Source organism: Aquila chrysaetos, chromosome 16 (assembly GCF_900496995.4).
Source record: "Aquila chrysaetos chrysaetos chromosome 16, bAquChr1.4, whole genome shotgun sequence".
NCBI classification, from domain to species: Eukaryota; Metazoa; Chordata; class Aves; order Accipitriformes; family Accipitridae; genus Aquila; species Aquila chrysaetos.
The window spans coordinates 8,845,020-8,866,949 of NC_044019.1; the positions used below are offsets into that span (position 1 = coordinate 8,845,020).

General features: G+C 39.6%; 1 protein-coding gene across 12 annotated transcripts in view; it reads left to right on the forward strand.

Annotated features, from left to right (window-relative positions):
• The first annotated feature begins 599 nt into the window (after window positions 1-599).
• CPT1A (carnitine palmitoyltransferase 1A) overlaps window positions 600-21,930 on the forward strand; it is a 49,534-nt gene continuing 28,203 nt past the window's right edge. Inside the window, exons 1-10 of one of the 12 annotated variants that reach the window (XM_041129096.1) lie at window positions 600-757; window positions 4,716-4,902; window positions 7,029-7,149; window positions 14,223-14,314; window positions 14,440-14,594; window positions 15,701-15,840; window positions 16,244-16,415; window positions 19,716-19,817; window positions 20,513-20,650; window positions 21,502-21,579. In XM_041129096.1, the coding sequence (XP_040985030.1) occupies window positions 14,454-14,594; window positions 15,701-15,840; window positions 16,244-16,415; window positions 19,716-19,817; window positions 20,513-20,650; window positions 21,502-21,579 (771 nt within the window). In that variant the 5' untranslated portion in view covers window positions 600-757; window positions 4,716-4,902; window positions 7,029-7,149; window positions 14,223-14,314; window positions 14,440-14,453. Of the gene's footprint in view, window positions 758-1,014; window positions 1,071-4,715; window positions 4,903-7,028; window positions 7,150-10,424; window positions 10,587-13,250; window positions 13,329-14,222; window positions 14,315-14,439; window positions 14,595-15,700; window positions 15,841-16,243; window positions 16,416-17,294; window positions 17,358-19,715; window positions 19,818-20,512; window positions 20,651-21,501; window positions 21,580-21,930 lie in introns of those variants that run through there. The other 11 variants (XM_041129097.1, XM_041129093.1, XM_041129101.1 and 8 more) reach the window with 11 other exon arrangements.

The following is a 21,930-nucleotide window of genomic DNA, read 5'->3' on the forward strand; positions in this document are numbered from 1 at the left end:
GAAAGCTGTTGCTGCTCTTCACCTTCCCTTGGAAACCCCCTCACAGCCCCACCAATGGTGCCGTCCTGCACTTGCTCTAACACCTAACCCTCAAGCTTGCCAGAGTCCGGGAACCTAAAGGACAGCCATCGCGTAGGGCTCCCACACAGAAGGGGCTAGGACAGAAAGCTCTTTGTAGATCTCAATTTTCCTTGGCAGTCCCTTCACAGCACCACTAAACAGGTCGCCCATGCGCCTTGCTTCCCCAGGGTGCACCTTTCCCCCACACTTTTACACCCCCGGGGCCTCTCCTTGCAGCCCCTGGAGCTTCCTTTCCCGGGACGGCTGCGAGACCACGGACACTGTGTTTCGCTGTGCCTCCGTCACTCAGCCTGCCGCAACCCCCGGCCCCGCCCACTTTCCCCATCATGTCCCGCAGAGCCTCCCTTTGGCCCGGCCCCGGCCCACCCGCCAATCACACAGCCCAGCCCGCCCCGCCCCGCCCCGCCCCCGCCTATCGGTGCCCACCTCCCTTCCCGCCTCCGCTCCGTCCTCACGGAGGTGCCGCGCCCTGCACCTCCCCCGCTGCCCCGTCCCGGACCCGCCCCCCCCTGCCGCCGGCAGCCAATGGGGGAGCGGGCGGTGAGCCCGGCTCTCGCAGGGTGTGTGCGGGAGTGGTTGTCCTCTCGCTCGTGCCGCCGCTCGCTCCAGCCCAGCCCAGCCCAGCCCAGCGCGGCCTGACCCGCTGGAGCGCCGGTAACCGCCATTCCCTCAGCAGGTGAGGGGAGGGGGGGCGGTCGCCGGCAGCGGGCCCTGGGCAGAGGTGGGGCACAGGTACTCGATCGCCGGCTTTCCCGGCGCGGCTCGGCTTAGCTCTGCCGCCTGCGGGCGGTGGTCTCCGGCGGTCCCAGGAGAAAGGGGTACGGGGCAGCGACAGGCCGTGTTCCCCTGTGCCCGGCGGATTCACTGCGGGCTGCCGCTCCACCCCTCCCCCCCTCCCCCCTCCTCCCCAGCCGGGACGCGCCCGCAGCGCGCCGCCGTCCGCGCCGGGGCTGAGGGAGGACGAGACCGGGGTCAGGCGGACGGGCTCGGTTGGTTTGTTTTTAGCCTAATTATTATTTTCATTAGGGCGAGCACGAAGTTCTGTGGTAAATGTGCGAGTGCGCCGGGTGCTGTTTCTTGAGCGGGGCTTATCCGTGCTGGAGGAAGGGATGAAAACGCGGGGAGGGTTGTGGGAGCGGGGCTGCTCCTCGGCGGGCGCGGGAGCGCCTGGAAAGGCAAGGTGTCCTTGGCATCCTGCTCGGGTGTTCCCCTGGCGTGGGGCTTAGTGCGTTACTGCCGCAGATAAGGGAGCGGCGTGGGGAGCGGTGTTACGGAGTTACGTGGGGAGATTCACGAAATCTACGCAGCGTGAACGCAGACGACGTTGGTGACCCGCAGCCTTCCGCGGTTAGGGGAGCTGCTTTGACCCGTTAGCAGGACAAGTTTCAGCTCTGTAGAAGTGTGCACGCGGCTTGGTATCAGTGGTGGGGTTTCAAGTGTGCGTAAACTAAATACCGAAGAAGTGTGTGTGAGAGACTCGTCCATATGCTCGTGTGATTGCAGGCTGCGAAACCTATAAAAACCGCAGTCGCTGCAAACTGCTTTTGAGATACACACAGACAGAAAATGTCGTATTTTGTTCATGGCATGGCAGGTTTACTGGATGAGAATGCCAATTAGACTTGTTGCAAAAGGTAGATTTAAGATTTTTGCAGCATCTTGGAACTCCATTTTCTTACTTCATTTTCGCACAACTTTCATATTTTGCACTATCTTTTCTGGTTTAAACTGAAAAATCAACCTAAAATATGACTTCAGTTACAACCCAGTTCTAACAGATCTATACTAGTGTTGATGGAACTGTAACAGGAAGCACCTTTTCTTTGAAAGAGTGCAAAGTAGGATCAAGACAAATATCTCATTCTTCCTCATATCTGGCAATTTGTCAGCACTTAGAGGACAATCGTATTTAAACTCTGCAGTCTAGAGGAGACTACTGTACAGAAAACTACCCTCTTCCTTATCACATGTTTGTAGGAATGTAGCACTGAGAAGATCTAATAATGCCTTCATTCTCCTTTCCTTAAATAATCTTGTTTTCCCGAGTGTCTGACCTCTTCAATTTCCAGATCTACAAGCTCTTTTATGTGTTTTCTGACCATTGTGAATGGATGTTATATAAAAAAAAGTATTGTAGTCTTCAGTGGTTATGAGCATATCAATATACTGATATAAGCTAATAATTACCAATTTATAATAGCACAGGTGTTGTTGTAGGTAAGTATGATATGGAACTCCATTTGTTCAGGAAATGTAACTACATGATTACATAGGTATTGGGCTCTGTCATAGCTGTGACTTAGTTTGAAAGATGAGTTGATCCGAGGGCTCTTTAAAATTTTGGGGCATTACAGCCTTGATTCAAGAGCTTCTTCCAGGAAGAAAACACTATTCTTGGTCAAAGAAAACTGTAACATCAAGCAACTGAAGCTTTTTAGCACTGAGGACCAGAACCGAAGCTTTGAAGTTGCACAAGGGAAGCACACCCTTTTTTCTCCAGGCTTTGAGATACACTTTTCTTCCTCCATCGCTTGCCGTCCTTCTCATGGGAAGCTGTTGTCTGCCGTTGGCAGTGCCTTCATGGCCCGCCTGGAAAAGCCTGGAGCGGTTGGGGGTGCTGGTGGCCCGGGACCGGGCTGCCCCCCCTCCCCCCGCCTACCTCTCGTTGGCCTGCGCGGCGCTGCGACCTTTCACCCACTTCTCGGGAGTGGTCACGTGAGCAGGCGCGGGGCGGGGCGCCTGGGGCGGGGCCGCACCCCGCAGAGGCCCTCCGCCCCCGCGTCGAGCGGGAGCTGGTCTGCCAGCTCACCGCGTCCCGGGGTGGAAATCGGTACGAGAGGAGCCGGAGCAAATAAAATCAAACACAAGTTCTGGAGCGATCGGCGGTTGCTCGGCTGGGGGGATGTTTCTGTTCGCTGTATGCAGAGGTAGTTGGAATGTTGAATCCTGAACATGACTGGTTTTGGAAAATCTTGGGTAAAAGGTGGCTTAAGTGAATGCTTGTATTTAAAAACAAACAAACAAACTGCAAAACAAACAACCCCCCCAACCCCAAAACTCTGTATTTTTTTTAATATTCCAAACCCATTGTCTTTGTCCTGCAGCATGCTGTATCATAGTCCTGAACTCCACATGTTCAGAAAAACAAGATCTAAATGACTGAAAAGCACCCCTCTTTTTCCAAGTCTGGATTAACTTTAATTTGAATGGTCAATTTAAATATTTGTGAAATGTTTGGAGCTGGTTCTTCAGTCTTTGAGCCTTATACAGGCTGAAAGACCTAACTCGGGTCTTTCAACCTTGTACAGTAAATGATCATTGAACTACTGTGAAAGCAATCCATTCAATTTGCCTTTGGTCACCAATCATTGTTGTCCATCTTCCAGGATCTCTGAAGTCCTAAAATGTGACTTCTTACATATCTCGTAAAAGTCCCGCCATTCCAGAAATATTTGTTGTTATAGAGAAGATAATAATTCTTCTTTACTGCATGAGCATAGAAGCTCATTAGTGCAAAGGGAGAGAGAAGGGATAAAACTCATTTAATCTAAATGCCAAAGTGTGTCCTCTATAGCAGTATTAAAAAGAAATACCCAGATCTAGAGCCTAGGTTTTGGGGTGGGGTGGGGGAGGTTTCTGCATGGTATAACTGTGCAGTGTTTTAGTTTTGTATGCATATCTCTCACTCTGCAAGTTTATTCTGAATTTCTAGAAGGTCAGGGGAGGTAGCTTGCTGGGATGTGTACAATATAACATGTATTGCAATAGAGACTAGAATAATCTAAAAGGTCTAGGAACAGTATAGTATATCTTACTCTGTATAGGGGAAAAAAATGTAAATAATATGACAATTGTAAAAGTTTCTGTTTTGATTACAGTTGTGGAGCATGTCAGTGTTTTGGTTTTGGGTTGGGTTGGGTTTGTGGTTTTTTTTTTTGGTTTTGGTTGAACTGTACGTTTTGGAACCATCTTTTACAGGAGCATGCTGTTTGGGAAGAAGAGAGAGGCCATATGATCCAGAAACTGCAGGGATTAATATTCGTTAGTGTTAGCCTAGTAATTAGCACATTGTCTGCTATAGCCAGTCTCTTCTACTTCTTTGCCTGATTATCTCCAGTTTGATCGGGTGAGAAGACAATTTACTATCTGTGGCTTTTCTCCTGGAAGTGCCAGTGAAAACGGTCTGTTCTGTGAGCATCTCTCCAAGAATTCTTGATGGTATCTGTGTTGACTGTAATGGGAGTTTAAAGCCTGCAGGCATTTAAATGCTTGGATGTCTTAAACTGAAAGCTGAAACTAACATTGGAGTCTAGCCCCTGAGATCACCTTGCTTATGGCATTAGCTAGTGATCACTAGTTTGAGCCCTCAGAAATGACTGACTGGGTAGCAGATGAACTTTCTTTCACTCCACAATTCCTCACCATCTCAGACCTGTTAAATGAAGACAGATCGATTAGATAATACATTCATCCAGTGTAATGGAAAACAGTGTTTCAGAACTCCTGTTTGTGACACTTCTCTCCATTTCCATCACTTTTTCTAAAATGGTTCCAGTCTGATTCAGTCCTTCTGAGTGGTTGAAAGCTGTGTGTGAATCAAAGCTCAAACTGTTTTTCTTGACTTCCTATTTCAGAGCTACAGCTGACTGTTTGCCATTGCTGTAGTCTAATGTTTATTAGGAAATAGCACCATTGGAATTAATCTGCCTCTCAGTGTGTCCTAACCTATTCAAGATCTCAGCTGTAGTGAGCTTATGAGACAGAAGATTTCTGTGTGACAAATAGATCTCAAGTCCACTTTTAAGGAGGACAGCTGTTCAGGTATGCTTACGTTTCATTCATTGGTCTGTTATTATCTCTTCCTTTCCATATATGCCCATTGCTCCAGTTTACCACTTGGGAAGGGAATAAAGAAATTGGCCCAAGATTCCAAAGGAGATGCCTGCAGAGGCTAGCTAATATTCACCCACAGGTGATCTTGGAAAGCTGCTGAGGATGGGACACAACCTAATAGGTTTGTCAGTGGGACAGCAAGTTACTGCAAACTCCTTAGCTGTTCTGATTTCAAACTGTCTGCTGTGGGTAAGGTTTGCAGTAGGTCCCAGCGTTGCTGTACCTTGGCAAATACATGTATTCAGTTCTCCATCTTAGCTTGAACCACAGCATTTGTTCATTTTTTAGGTGTGAGAAATCCTTTAAGACATTTGCAATTCCAAGGGGCCACAGCTGTCAGCTGTAGGTGAGGTGGGAAGGATTGGAGCCAATCATTAGCAATAACCAAAGATGAGAACTTGAAATTTACGTGTCAGATGATGGTGGTTGGAGAAGAGGCTTCTGTCTCTTTCCAAGTCACTTTAGCCACTTCAGTCATGGCATAGTAATTTTACTTTGGAGACCCTATGAGAGAGAACTGCTGCATAAACAACAGATTCAGCTTTTAGGAGGCTTAAACTGGTTTTAGCATGTATCAGTCACAACTAAAGTGGCATGAGAGAACCTGTCAGTTTAACTTTGTTTTTGTCAGATCAAATGATAATTGATTGAATGCTATGTTAATTCAAGTTTTAAAGCAGAGTGATTCTTTGATTTCTGTTTTATTTCTATGCCATAGTCATTAGGTTCACCTGAGAAGCCCTGTTGAGTGAATTTAATCCACATGACTATTGCACAGAAACTATTTGGCTTCACTCCTCAGATTTCTCTTAATGATATTTTGTCTATAGAATATGATTGATCATTGTAAGGTGGGTGAGTTATTGGTAAGACTTGAGAGCAGCAAGTATCAGTGTCTTTTTATATGCTGAAGCATCGTTAGATATTATTGAAGGCTAGTATGTAAGGAAGCTATTTAGAAATAGATATTCTCAAGTGAGTAACAGTATCTGATTATTCTTTATAGTAAGTTCAGAAGTCAGTGCCTTGTGGAATATCACACAAACTATGAATAAGCTCTCTACTCTTTCTTAGGCTTTGGTATCTTGTTACCTTTTTGCAGAAGCATAGTATACACTGCAAGAAAGTGGTGTTAGCTGATAGAATATCAAAGAAACAGATACAAGAGAGACCAGACCATCTTTTTTGTCATATGTTTAAATGTTTGATCTGTATATTTTATACTGTTTACTGAAGATTTTATAGGTCAAAACCTGAATTTCCTTTAAAAGGCATAAACCCCTAGACAACTTTGATCTTTGGATTTCTGTTAAACTGCTTTTTGTTTAGCTTTAGTTTTAACTTTGTTCAACTGTGCATCAAAGGAGCACCAGATGCACGTGAGTAAAAGCATTTTTGGCATCCTTCTGGCATTCTCTGGTTCGCTGCCTTACTTAATCGACCCTCTACCATTAGGGCAGAATTTTTGTATTTATGTCAGATAGTGGCGGGGAGGCAGTCACTCACATAGGAGCAGATGGGACCTTGAGTTACTGAGTCAGTGCTGGATGCTGCTATACAGGATATACTTTAGTGTCTGAAACTACTGCATTTACAGCAAACTCCGTGAAAACACTTTACTGAAGTCACATGGTTTTTATTATTAATAATACAGTCTTTCTTTACTTGATAGGAACAGTCAATGTTTCCTGTAGATAGGTATATACATGTAACATTAAATTCCAAGGGTTTATTTTTTATTAGAAGTTTGTACTGTTTCCCACTGTATCACTGCAGTATACGTGACACTTAAGGTCAGCTCCAGAAATCTACCTGCTGCCTTAAGACTAGCAGACTCTTACTGGACAATATAGTGGTGTTTAAAATACCAACATACATTTAAAAACCTTTTATAATGACACACTGGTGCTTTTTAGTGAGGGCAAAGTTACTGGAATAATGTTGAAAAATTCAGATGAATCATTGTCTTAAAAGTTCATGCAAAATCTCTGTAAAAATTCTACTGCAAAATCCAGCTTCTTTTATCCTCCAAACTAATAGTACATTTTTGTCAGTTGCAGAAAACTCGCTCTTTTTGAATGTTTGACTGTTACTGCCAATTTGACTTCCAAGGTTTGCTGTTCCTTTAAAGCAATTGAAGCACAGGATTTCCTGTTCAGGCCTTAGTGTTCTAAAGTAAGTTTATTTTTTGAAGCAGATCTATTATGAACTCCTGCATTAAATTTCATAAAGCATCTCTGCTAGCTATACAGTTTACACTGTATAAAAAAAAAAATAGGATTGATGCTTCAAGTCCTTAATCCTCTTAGTGGCTCTTCACTGAACTCCCTCCAGTAGTTTCATTTCTCCCTTTCTCTGGGGAGCCCAGAACTGGACATGGTATTCAAGATGGGGGCCTCACCAATGCTGAGTAGAAAGGAAGAGTCACTTCCTTCAACCTGGTGGCAACACTCCTCCTAATGCACCCCAGGATTCTGTTAGCTGCCTTTGCTGCAAAGGCACCTTGCTGACTTGTGTGCGACTTGCAGCAAAGTTACTTTCCAGCCAGTTGGTCTCCAGCGTGTACTAGTGTATGGAGTTACTCCTCCCTAGGTGCAGGACTTTGCACCTCTCTTTGTTGAATGTGTTAAGGTTTCAGCCTGCCCACTTCTCCAGCCTGTTGAGGTCCATCTGGATGGCAGTGAAATCCCCTGGTCTATCAGCCACTACTCACAGTTTCAGTCCCTGTGCTTGTAAATCTATCTGCAGTTTGGTTCCTTTTTTCCTTTGTGTTTTGCTGTCTTCAAGCATTTAAATAGGTTTGACAGCTACTACTTTTGCATGAAACATCTGGAAGGGTGTCAAACTGATAGACTTCAGAACCTCTGCAGAATTCAGACAGGTGAAGACATACTTGATGAATGTTACAAAGACAACTACACTTATAAAAAATTTTTGGGAAGACTCTAACCCTTTACATTTGTCTAAGAAGAGATCCTGCTGCTTGATACAAGTATTTGATACACTTTTTGATGTTTGCATGAGTCTTTTCCAACAAAACCAAAAAGCTCAAGCAACCCTGATTATCTGTAGATTGCATGCATTTCTGAGATGGCTGTATAGATCAATGTTGCCATTAAACTGTAGTTGGTGGCAAAGTGTGGAAGTAAATTAACATGGTACCAAGTTATTTTAGGATGTTGGCACTGGCTTTGTTATGCTTCACTACATATCGTTTCATTGCAAGCACACTATCTAGGCAAAGTCAGCTGCCATAGGGCAGTCTGAATTATGTTGTGTAGGTGGTACTAAAGGCTTGGACTGACAGGAGCATCAATAACAGAAATCTGAAAAGAAATTTGGAATAATGCATGAGGAGACTTGGTTGGGCATCTTGGTGTTTGGAATTCTCTTGCTTTTAGTTTAGTATCTGGTATGAAATCAACAGATTTGAGCATAAACAATTATTCATTGATTTGTGTAAAACAAAATGCATTCATAGTTTTAGCTTTCTAGGAGAGCAGAAAATGCAAATTTCTATAGTAATAGCTTAAACAGGTGAGAGAAAATACTTGATCACTGTCTCAGCACAAACACAGTGCAGGTGTTCTAGTGTTTTAATACTGGCTCTGATTTCCTCAAGTCTGTCCTCAGTGATCTATCCTAAAGTGTCAAAATACGTTAACAAATGAACATAGAAATGAAACTTCTTGGATGTCTGTTTTCTTCTAAGAGCTGTAGCAAGCTCATTTCCTGAAGGGAGATCTGATGTGTGGACAATAAAATACTGGATAAAACTTCTTCAATGTTTTCAATATTTAAACAAGTTTCAGAGTTTAAGTCTTTTAAGAGAACTTGTGAGAGCTCCAGAATTTTTTTCCTGTTTTGTATGGCTGCTTGTAACATTCAAACAGTAACTCTTATTGCTTCGCATGTTGATAGAAATGGAATTCCTTCCTCCTGCCTTTTCTTTTTGAAATAAGCTGTTTGGGGGACAAAGACATGGGGGCACTTGCTTGGTTTCCCAAGACCTTCTGAGTTCAACGTGTCTAGTTTTAAATGGAAATTTTAATATAGTTCTAAGTATGTTTCCTAATTAAAATTGGGTATAGTGTACTTTCAATTAATACCTCTCTCCACTTCCCATCTTGAAAACTTCCTTAAACAATGTAATTGTAAATGATTTAGTATCACTCTTTTCTCCTCACCAGTCTCTATTATTCCTATTTGAAACTTGAGTGCTAAGCTAAATTTTGAAGCTGTAAGTTTATTTTAAGAAAGGAGTGAAAAATTCTTCAAGGTCAGGTTTCTGGGTTTGGTGTGGTTTTTTGTTTGGTTTTTGTTTTTTTTTTTTACTTTTAAGCTTGCTAGTAGGAACTTGGCAGGAGTCAGAAGACACTACCTGTGTGATAAGATGCGTCTCATTGTTTTATTGGTAGTACCTTGCATCTGTGTGAAATTATGAGGGTTTCTAGGTGCTTCTGAATGCAGAACTGCCATCATACTTCAAGACACAGCATATTTTAGCTCTTAGCACAGGGACAATGTAAATCTGCCCACCATCTATGAACAGCCTGTGGTTTGGGTGCCGAAGATGTCTATGTGATAACAGTGTGAAACCTGTGCGGGGTGGTATGTAGCAGTGTTCTCGGAGCAGTTGTATGCAGCAGTCACTGCTTTTCTAAGAAAACTGTCAACCTTTGATCATCAAAGTAGAATAATTGGAGATAATTGTTTTGTGAGCTTAGTTTGGTTACTACACAGGTGTATGCCCTGTAACTAAAAGCTAATCTATAAATAAATGTCAAAAGTCTGTGAGGAGAGCCTCAAACTAAATTGTTGAGGTAGCTTGCAAATGAGAGTCATAGAATTAAGTCTTTCAGCAAGGTTTTAGCTATTCTGGGTCATGTGAATAAGACTTCTGTCCAGTTTTTCTCTGCATTTGTTAACTTGCTTCCTTTGCAGGAAGAGGGGCTATAGATGTGAAAACTACATTTAAATATTATGTCTCTTTCCAGTGGATGTTTGTACTGCTGCCAAGGAGAAATGGCAGGGTTTTCTCTATTCCAAGAGGAATAGGAAATGGGGAAAAAAATGGATTGCATGAGCCAAGCAATGTCTGGGAAGCAAGTAGCTAAGATGAGCTCTGAGATAAGAGGTGATGTGGATATCCCCTTAAAGCAGAGGAGTTGCTTTTTTTGAGGTAGATGTGGTGACTTTACTTTTTTTAGCACTGTCATTTTATCCATATAAAGCTTCTGAAATCTACAGAAGCATAGACATACTCAATTACATTTCCAAATGTAACTGCTTCAGGAATTAATACCTTGTTTTGTGCAATGTAGTGTAATACATTTAACTTTAGTATCATGGCCTGGTGCGTTTCAAGAGGCACATGGTAGTTCTTTCACTGTCTTTTAGACACTGTGTTCTGTGTTATGTGCTTCATATAGACATTACCAACCACAAGTGACTTCTTGCGTGCATGACTAAATGGAAGCATCCTGCACATGGGATCTCTTTTAGCTTCAGATTTTCCAGAGCTGAGGCTGTCATCTCCTTCCATGTCTGTAGGAAGGTGTAAGCTGTCATACAAAGTTGACTGTTCAGCATCTGCAACCTGAAGTCATAAGGTCTGTGAGTTGAACCTCTGTCTTTGTAGTGTAAATATCCTGAAAATGCAAAAAGAGCGGTCTGAGGAGGCTTTGTGCATAGTAGGCATAGCAGCATAGTTTTTCAGACCATCAGGTCTATCAGGGCTTAGATCTTCTGGTGTGCTTTCTTGATTTGAAAGTGACATCCAACCTAGCAGTACTTGTTTATAACAATGGGAAAAAAAAAAAAAAACCTGTGGTAAGTTTTGATTGGCTTAAGCAGAGATCTGAAAAGGGACGAGAAGAAACATCTGCAGCTGCTGCAGCAGCATGTTTGAATTGAAGTAAAACCAGAAAAGAGCAAGGAACAGGCAGCTTTCTCCTTTAAAAGGGAAAACAAACAAACAAACAAACAAGCTTTAAGGGGCAAGCGTGTTTTTTAAGATACATTAATATTATGAAAGAACATTGAAAGGAATGAAAATAGCCATTTCAGATTACTTTTAGAAATTATTATGCTCTTTTTTTTCCCCTTTAACTAAGACCTGGCCAAACTGCTAAGAAAGTCAAAAGCTTTGTTTATGGCTCTCTGTTGGGAATGAGTTTAATTGGTATATGCTGTACAGAAATATTTTGCTGACCAAAATGCCTGAAGTTAGAAGAAGTTACTGTTTCAGTGTTAGTTAGCCAACTGATGTGGGTGCTGCCTTACTCACATTGGCAAGTCAAGTTTATAAGTCTAACTCGTGCTCCTCTGGCCTGTGCCCTTTTACCTACTTTGCTAGCAAGCACGTGACAGCAGAGGAATGCAAAGGAGGGGAAGTGTACAGCAGCTTATGATTAAATTTGGCTTTAAGGAGGAAAATAAGTGTTCAAAGAAAGGAACTTCAGGAAGTCTTTGGTGTTCAGCTATCATAATTCAGAACAGTCTTAAAGGCTTACATTTTTCTTAACTAAAGGAAAAGGATATGAAAAGAAACAAGCCATTTGATTGTTTCACATCTTAGGGTCAAGTAATACAGTCCAAGAACTAGACTTGTCTTTGTTTTCAGGGCTTGTTTACTTGATTCAGGGTTAATTCTTGCTGAAGTAATATTTCTTTGTTTGGCAATAAGGAATATTTTCCTTATTGAAGCTTATTTAATTTTATGATCATGCTAAGTTTTAATTCATTAAAATATCAGGTTGACTGTTTATGATTAATGCTATTTATAATCTTTTTCTGCCTCGGACAGTAGAAATGCATATGCCTAAAAAGGGAAGGGTTCCTGAAATTCATCCTCTTCAGAAACAGAGAGGAGGATATTTACAAATTCCCAGGCTGAGAAGTCACAGGGGAGTTGAGGGGTAATAGAAACTAGTTGATCTGCTACTTAAGGCATTGGCATTCCAGAATACAAAGTTCCATGAGTGAACTGGAGAACCTGTTGGCCCTTCTTGAGACAAATCCAGGTGCCTGATTCTCCGTATGGGGGTATGGTTGGTTTTGTTGTGGTTTTTTTTTCCATCCTAGTCTTAGTAGTACTGCTAAACATATGGTGAATTCTTAACTTTAAGTACTTTCCCCTTTTGCAAACCATGTTGAGTCCAGGGTATACCATGTATTACTGCTGCCTGTCTTCTTTTATTGCTGTCTTGCAGTTTTGGTCTCAATGTTGAACTGGTGATGCACAATTTAAATGAATGAATGGACAGATGACTTTGGCTTCCTGATACTTGTCTGCAGCAAGGCCCCTATGAATAAGCAGTTGTTAGTGATATAGTCATAAAGTACTACAAATTGCAGTTGTTACTAGGGCATACAGGGCTTGTCTTAAAGGTTTTGAAACTGGTGTTCAAAGCTGATTTGGTTTCTTTGTTGTCCTAATCAGACACGGTACATTCATAGATCAAATTGCATGCTATCTGTATGATATTGTGAGCTTTAGCTACCCTTCTGGAAGCCCAGAAGCCTGGTTCACCCAGGACTCAGCCTCTAGAACTTGAGCAGTGGCTGATGGATTTGGAAGATCTGTGAATTACCATCAGCCACTGTAGCAGTAGTTGTATTGCAGAGGTTGATCATTGCAGGCTGGTCTGGGGGTAGGCCCTTTAAATATTTCAAACAGCCACTACCTACTGGTCAGCAACCTTACTGAATGCTGCGCAACAGCACTTATCTGTTCATCTCTGCCTAATGCTCCTTCTCCTCCTATATTGTGTATTTATTTCCTAAGCCTACTATTACTGCAGCATTCCCAATATTGTGTATTTATTTCCTAAGCCTACTATTACTGCAGCATTCCCAATACTTACATTCCCTAGTTGTCTACTCATATACCTTTGCACTCCTTCTCTGTGCTCCAGATGACTTTGACATAGTAGAATATTTACAGACTAGAGGAGGAGCACTAGAGTCATAATAAAATGCTTTTGAAGAGCCCAGCTAAACTGCAGTGGTTGGTTAACCCTCAAATGCTGTTCAACAGGGGATAAATGTCTACCAGAATTTAAGTTTAATTATAAAGTCTAAGCTTCAGGTTTGCAAAAGAAATGTAAATTTCAGCCTTTAGGATTCAAAAGGCATGAAGTAGTTGTACTTTCTTTTGGTTTTGCTTAAATAGAAATGCCAGTGCTACCTTAAAACACTTGGTATTGATAATGTTGTGTTTTGTACCAGTAAAAATGTGAAATTAAAACTTGCCCTTGAATCCTGACCTACAGGTGGGGTTATGGATTCTTCTGCCTTTTTGCCATACTTCTAAGAGGATGTTGTTTTTAGGATTATGCACAGAAGTTTTGGTAAGCTAATAAAAGAATGTGGACAAAAGACTTTGGAATCACGATGGTCTCCTCAGGAATATGTAGTTTGCACCATTTCAATGTTATACCTAGAGCCTGTCTGCAAAAATCTATGTTCTTATTGTAAGTGCTTGAACAACATCAGTCTGAATTAATGATGAGTAGGGGTAATTTCCAGGATATTTATGTAGAAATGCTGGTTACAGAAGGAAAGAAGCTATGAAGAGCAGTTCAATTTGAATTGGCTGTATCCTCAGACAGAGTTGAGACATAAATATGTAGACAGAATCACAATTGTATTTCTGTTTTAACTTCTAGTCGTTTTTATTTGAGCCTGTTATGCCTGCCCATTATTATGGTCTTTTGTCAATATTAGCACTGTTGTTGATATTTGTTTGGGTAGTTAAACTGAGCTGCAGTTCAATTAAATTTCCTCTTAATTTCAGATTTGTTTAAGTGAACGTAATTTTTCTGACAGTTGTTATTTGGTTTCGTCAACTCTGCATAGTTTTGATTTTGCCGTTATTTGCCAGCCAGAACGCAGAGCTGCAGGGGCTATAGTGTCTTATTGCTGTGACTAATCAGCTTGAAATTAAGATATGAAAGAAATTTCGGAGGAAGATACGGCCAGAAGCAGCTTTGCTTTGCTAGCTGAGGTGAAAGCTTTAAATACCTTTTGTTTTAAAATGATGAAAAAAAAACGTTTTCTGAATCTCCTTTATCATTATAGCGTTAGATGCTATGTACCCATGATATGCTTTTTCTAAATATTATGGCTGTAATATTCTGCTCTGCTCTGAATTTTTATATATTGCATGTATTCACGATATTCACCTTGCTGCAATCCTGCCAAAAGGCCCAAGTTACATGAGAGTGTTTTGCTTCCATTGTCAGCTGTTGTGGTTAGAAGAGGTACCTTAATTAACATACTGGACGCTCAGACTGAAGTGCAAGCATAGCCTGTAAGGAAGAGGCAACTACTGTATGTAAGTTTGGCATACTTTGAAATATTTCCCAAAATTACTGTGTAGAAGATATCTTGCTAGAAATGGACTAGATCCTAGTTCCTTTGAACAAAAGGAAATAATTTTTTAACTTTGCTTTTTGACAGAACTCTTTCTGAAAATGGCAGAAGCTCATCAAGCAGTAGCTTTTCAATTTACAGTAACTCCAGATGGGATTGACCTGCGAATGAGCCATGAGGCACTCAAACAAATTTACCTATCTGGTGTTCATTCATGGAAGAAAAAGTTCATCAGATTCAAGGTATTTTAAATTTGTCATGTCCACCAAGCTTGAGGGTTATTTAATGTTTTATAGATTTATTGAAGTTTTGTTTAGGCAAAACTTATTTTTTTTTGCCTTTGTGCAAATAAAGCTCCTTATTGTGAAAGGCTTGTGTGGATTTTAGTTAAGACAAGGGATACTGAGGAAGGTAGCACTGAGTGATGCTGTGAAGACTGGAAGGTACATCTTCTTGATTTATTCTATGGAAGCAAGATGAAACAGATGTAGAAATTAACAATAGCTTTAATTTACTTTATTCTCTTCATAATACGTCATGTAATTATGTAATTTTTTAGCACATCAGAAATATAACTAGTTGTAATTTTTAGTGTCATATCACTTAGAGGTACAAGACTCCACTCTTGATTTTGTGTATTCTTTGCCAGAATTAAGTTTTCAAATTAAGGAGAGTGCTTGCTGTTTTCAAAAAGTTACCTGAATACCTATCTTGTACAAGTTATGCTAAGTAGTAATGTTTCTGATGAGATATTTGTTATAGATTGTTGTGAATTTATTGTTTTGTTCATTGGATCATAAATGGAATCTATTTTATTAATAGCAAACTAGATAAGCTACAGGCTATCTTCAACATCTCTTTTAAAAACATATTTTTAACAGTAGTCTTAATAAAATCTTCTCATAAAGCTATGAGAAGGACAGTTTAAATTATATAAAAAAAACTTGATTCTGGTTTCCAGTGTCTTGTTCAGTGAAATATTTTTGCCATGTATTCTTTTAGAGAGGCCTAACTCAGTGTAAGTGGAAATTCTTGAAGTGTCATTTGTTCCAAAGTTGTTTTCTCCTTTCAGTATTTTTGTAAGACTTGCAGCAGCATCAGTGTTGTCTACAAAAGAACTTAAAAGTTCCCTTTATTCTTGATATCATTGTGACAATTTTCTGTAGCAGTCAAACTTAAACTAAATCCATTCCCTACTCCTGAGTTAAGCATACATGAGAAAATGTTGGGTAATCTTAACTACTTTTTTAAAACTAAATGACTTAAATGTGTTGTTTTTCATTGCTTTCCATGGTATGAAGTCAACCACTTTAGTATGAAAAAATTATGTGAAGGCTTTTCTTTCCAGAATGGAATTATCACTGGCGTTTATCCTGCTAGCCCATCTAGCTGGCTTATTGTAGTTGTGGGTGTGATGTCAACAATGTATGCCAAAATTGATCCTTCTTTAGGAATAATAGCTAAAATCAACCGAACACTTGATACAACGTAAGTAGACTGAAAAGTTACTGTTCCTCTAAAGGAAATCAGTTTTATTTGTAGCTACTCTTAAAGCTAATCCTGTTAAAGTGTATCAGTTTTTGAACAGTATGTTTGTGACAGAGTAAGCCCCATAAGCAGATGTATGAGGGTATGAAATAGGTAAGTTGCTATACCAGTATTACTACATTGTTGTCTGAGTATTTGGGAAGCACATTTGGCAACTTCTGTGGCCTTTGATCTTGCTGCATGAAAGGGTGTTTGGAAGGGAGTTTATGAAAAAGGGCTAAACAGGCATGAAGCTTGTGTAATGCTTGCCTGTAGTAACATTAGACTTAGGTTTGCAATATTAGGTTCTGTTTAGAACTTAAACTGACGTTAACTCACACATGCTGGCTTTTGTTTTAAATAGTGGCTATATGTCAAACCAAACACAGAACATCGTGAGTGGAATACTTTTTGGCACAGGGCTTTGGGTTGCCCTTATCGTCACAATGCGCTACTCTCTAAAAATGCTGCTTTCCTATCATGGTTGGATGTTCGCTGAACATGGCAAACTTTCTGCAGGCACCAAGTTTTGGATGGTAAGGATATATTGTCTTCCTGTTTCATCTTATCTTCTATCTGATCTGTATTCAAAGCCCTAAAAGAGAAAATTTTGCAGGTTTTTCCTTGCTCATCTTTTCTGTGTCATGGGACAGGAGGCTGTTAGGTAGATATTTCTACTAATTACTGTCATCCTTCTGATGCTATAATTAAACTATTAAGGATGGCCTTGTAGAAGGAAGAGTAAACGCTTCTAGAATAACTCTAAATTTGCCAATGCCTTGGCACTGTGTAACTCAAATACCTACTTTTTCTTGATGTGCAAGTACAGCTTAAAGAACTTGGGCTGCAACACCAAAGAATCTTGTACTTCCCAGAAAGTGCTACCCTAATTCTTTTGCTGAAATGTTAAGACTTCCAGTCATCCATTCTAAAATTAATCTTAAGCTTGAAGAAAATAATATTGAATGTCCTTTCCATTTGATTTATTGGTATGCCTCCAAAATGAGTTGGAGAAAAAGCATAAGGTAGGTAGCTTGTTATGCAGTTTTTACATAAGGGTAAGATGAGAGCAATCTGGCTCCTGTTGATCATTGTGGTGCTTTGGAAAAGGATCCTTAAAGGATGTGGTAGGTATAAAGTGAGTAAATCTACATATAGGTGCTCTAAGAGATGAAGTGGGGTTTTGTTACTTGGACTGGGTTGTTTCAACTCACTTCTGCCAGTTTTGTATAAATAACTTAAGTGCCCTACTATGATAAAATTAGTCTCTGCAGCCTCAAAAATTAACTGATGTGTGTTAGACTAACAACATGTCATGATTTATTATGAAATATGTTCAAGAACAGGTATCCAGAATGGTACACTAAAATAGAATTTAATGTTCATCTGTTACAAATGAAATTTCTAATTGATAGTTTCTCCTGGAAGCGGTATCAGGAGCCTCATGACTCGAATTTGTACAGTACAGGCTCTGAATGGTAAGGTTTTCTGTCAATTGCTTGAAGCTGTAGCTGTCTGGGTTTTCAGCATGTCCTACCAAATAGATATTTTAAGACTGTTAATATTGCCTCATCAACCATAAACAGTATGAACTGTAATGCTACTTACCATGCTTTGTTGTGTATTGTATTTATAAAATTTTGTCTATTATATATGTTGCATATGTATTTTGTTGTGTATTATATTTTGTTGTGTATTATATGTTTTAAAATACATTCTGACTATAGAGGTGTATGCCCAACAGTCTCATCTATACTTAATATGAAGCTCTATTTTAATGCCTTATTCCTTCTTTAGCTAGTCCCAACAAAAGAGAAGACTGGTTTCCCTAGTAAAACAGTACTGACTACCTTAGCTTTTTAGATTTTTTTAAATCTTTTAATATTGTGTAATTTTCTGGAGGGGTTTTCCTGATGGGGTTGTTTTGGTGGTTTTTTTTCCCCTTAGCTGTTTTTCATGCTGATTAGCAGCATGAAAAATGCTATCGTGAATATACTATCTTCTGTTCAAATAGTCGTGCCTATCAAAAACCTGAGCTCTGATTTCAGTCACAGTACAGTGATTTTCAGGCTGGTTGGAAGGTGGCACTTTAAATGAACATACTTCATCTTCTAAAGTCAAATTTCCTGTACCAAGATTAGGGGAAAAATCCAAGTAGTAGTTGCAGGTTTAAAAAATAAGTTAAAAAATAATAATAATCTGTGAACAGATGCAACACATGCTAGAATGAAATTATTTGCTGTGTCTACATATGAAATCAGATATAATTAAGTATGCATGTCTGTCAGATCACTTTAATGGTCTCAAACTGTTATAAATTCTCTACTACAAGTTTACTTAAGAGATAAATACTGTCAAATGTGTTTGCTGTTTTTGTCAGTTGAGCAGGTACTCTCTGTCTGAAGATAATTTCAACCTTTCCTGGCTAAAGAGTTCTGGAATAAAATTGTTTCCAAGTATGGAATCAGTTTTTCTTATGAAAAGCTGAGCTTTTTTTTCTCATCAGGCTTCAAATTTATCTTGTCATGAAGCACAACTAGATTTCATTGGGCTGATCACTGTGGTGCATCCATGTACATCTGACAGCTCTCTGATACAGATCCATTTGCAGGGAGGTCTTTGTTGCTGGTAATTCTCTGCAATTCTTAATAGTTTTGTGCTGCCTAAAACAACCTCCTCTAGATGTGCTGACCAAGGAAATTGAAAGGGTGGAAAAACTCTACATTTTAACAAATAGTTTTGTCAGCTGGGGGAGGGATAGAAGGGAGAAGTTCTGGGAATTTAGTAGGGAAATGACATCTTCTGTTTTCTTCTGTCTTTAGTCTATTGGCCTATATACAATATATGGTATAGTACATTGGACCTAGATTGGACTTTGACAATAAAGGTTCCACCGGATTGTCGGTGTAATACTTGACCTTACTTTCATGCTGAAATAGGGTGATAATGTCAAAATTCTTTCATGTGTAGCCTAGAAGTTGCATGGTCTAGACTTTTAGCCTAGTGCATGTCACAGCTGAGAAGTAGTCGTAGACAGAAATGCTGCTTCTGTCTTCAGTCTCCCACAGAAAATGGGAGATGCTGTGATATCTGAAGCTAAGATCGGAATTGTCATCTCTGGCTCTTTTGTTTTGTTGTTGGTTGTTTGTAACACAAGCACTGAGTGTAACACTGGCATGCTTGCACAATTTGATGTGTTCAAATCGCGCAGTAGACTAAGACAGACACATGCTTGAAGAAACTCCCTGTAACATTAATACTATTATTGATGTTGAGCTATAACTTTGGAACATATTAAACCACGATTCCAAAGCATAATTATTATTTTTAAAGGTGGCTATAGTTATCTAGGTTCCTTAGCAGAGTGATGGGCTTGATAGTGATCCCTGTTTTGAAGCACAATATAAATATTTTTTTAGTATCTACTATATAGTAAGAGATCAACTGGTAGAATTGCTTTTTTAATCTTTACAGAGGTAAACTTTTGAAGAAAAGAAATGCTAAGTAACTTTGTCTTTATTTTCTGTTGAGATCAAGGTGTACCTTTCATAAACTACAATATTGCGTAATGACTGGAAGATTGTCTGGGAAGTCAGGAATGACTATGAACGTCTTTCTCTTCCACTGACATGTCATTTAACCTTTAGGAAATTAGTTTATGTCAGTGCCTTTTTGATTTGTGGAACAGTGGTAAATACGATATTTTGCTAAATTTAGTACAGTATAATTTACCAGTAAAAAGAACTATGAGTTACATTACACTTTATTACTCTGCCATTTTTCTTTTGTTGAACATAATAATTTGAGGTGTGTATTTTGTTTTTGTTTTTCTTCAGGCACTTGTAAAACTCTTCTCAGGACGTAAACCTATGTTATACAGTTTCCAGACATCTTTACCACGTTTGCCAGTTCCAGCTGTTAAAGACACAGTCAATAGGGTGTGTACATTCATTAATTCATTTTCTTCAGTAACACTGAATCCATATTTAGGTGCCCTTGTGGGTTTTTTGCCATGTCCTATAAAAGTATTGCATGGTGGTATTAATATGGTGTAACGGCTTAAAACCTCTGCATAGAAATTAAAATAAAGGCAATGGCAAACCACTGAAACTGGTGACAATTTGAAGCTGGCATAATTCATATTGGATGATATGATGTCTATTGATGTAAGACTATGCAACAAAATGTGATTTCCAGGGCTTTTGGAACATACTGGGTTTTTTATCTTTCACAGCTTGAACATATAAATGTGTGTTTTATGACACAAAGCCTTATAGCAAAGTGTGTAAGTAGGACAGTATGTCACAGAAACTGAAAGCTTGGTTTTTAGAGATGAAAAAATCTCTCTGCCTGATACTGAAGAAACAGTATGTCTTCCCCTTTTGAGTGGAAAATGTGTCTTTAGAAAAGTAACCTCTTCCACTTGTGATTTGCTGACAAATGTCTGGAAAAAGATCTCATTTTTGTAGTTTGCAGGCGGATGTTTAGAAGAGTATTTTAACAACATAGTATTTGCAACCTTATGAACTGAGTTTGGATAATCTTTGTCTACTGTTCAAATGCTTTGTGTAGGAATGGCAAGAAGCTACGTATTAGTTACAATACTGATGCTGATTCTTTTCCTGTATTCTAGTATCTGGAATCAGTTCGGCCACTTATGGATGATGAAGAGTTCAGAAGAATGGAGGGTCTTGCCAAAGATTTTGCATTTAATTTGGGACCAAGGCTTCAATGGTATTTGAAACTAAAATCCTGGTGGGCCACAAACTATGTGAGTAGATAAACAGGAGGCTCAATTATTCAAATGACATAATTTAATTTGTTCCCTGTTGCCTTTTTTTGGCTTAACTTTCATTCTTTCTTAAATGTAAAAGGTGGCAATTGAAACTGCCTAATATTTTTGTAAAGTGCATCGGAGACCACCTGATTTGCACAGAAATAATTTGTGTGATTTGGTAAACAGTGTGGTGAATGGAACTTGAAAGAATGAATCCTCATTTTGTGTTTGTTATTCTGGAGCAGGTGATTTAGCTTTTGCTAGCTTTTTTTTGAGGTCTGTTTATCTACTTCTTAAACTTGATAACTGAACAATGGGCCTGGCTACCCAGGTAGTTTAGAAGAGTGATTTAGGGCAATTTTTTTATAGAGAGCAGCTAAAACATATGGAAGAGAAATAAAGAATTGTAACAATAAGTTTGGGGTTTTTTATCAAAAGGAAAACCCAAACCCCAACATCATAGTGAGAAGTGTAATATAATTCCTTCCTGATACATTATCTAACATCTAGCTGTACCCGGTAGCCTAAGCTGTCCTGGCAAAGGCTGCAAAACGTTCAGGAGATCTGATACATCTTAAATATTATCTGAAGATCATGACTTCTTCAGAAGCTTATCAGAGAGCTACAGTTGAATTTAATTTCATTCTCTTGCCCCTTTTTTGCTGTTTTCCCTAAAGTTTAATGCAAATTAGGTATTTTTTGTTTGTCTTTTTTTAAGTAGGGAGGCAAGCTAGCAGTTTCCTTCCTGCTTCTCTCTGGAATGTTGTGTTGTGGAATCCTTAACATAGAAGACAAACTGTGGAAATTATGAGATTTTACTGCTTTTGTTTTTCTTCCTGCTACAGGTTAGTGATTGGTGGGAAGAATATATCTACCTTAGAGGACGTGGACCGATTATGGTTAATAGTAACTATTTTGCAATGGTAGGTAAATACTATAAACACATGTGTCAAAGCAGCACTGTAAAATTTCTGCCAGGTATCTTATTTCATGATATCTTTCTGTTTAGAAATCCATTGCCACTGAGTATGTGACCTTTGTTTTTCTTTCGTCTAGTATAACCTGTAGCCAATGTCTTCAAGTTCAGTGCTATCTTAATAATATACTTAGCACATCTGCCACTTAGGCAAACTTATGTAGTAATGTTTTATACAGTTTTGTGCTTACTGCAGCAAGTAATATTTCAAAAGCTCCATGTAAAATTTCATGGGTAACACAGTTCAACAAGGTGTGTGCTCATATTCACAAATGTCTGTATGCGAAGTAAAATTGTA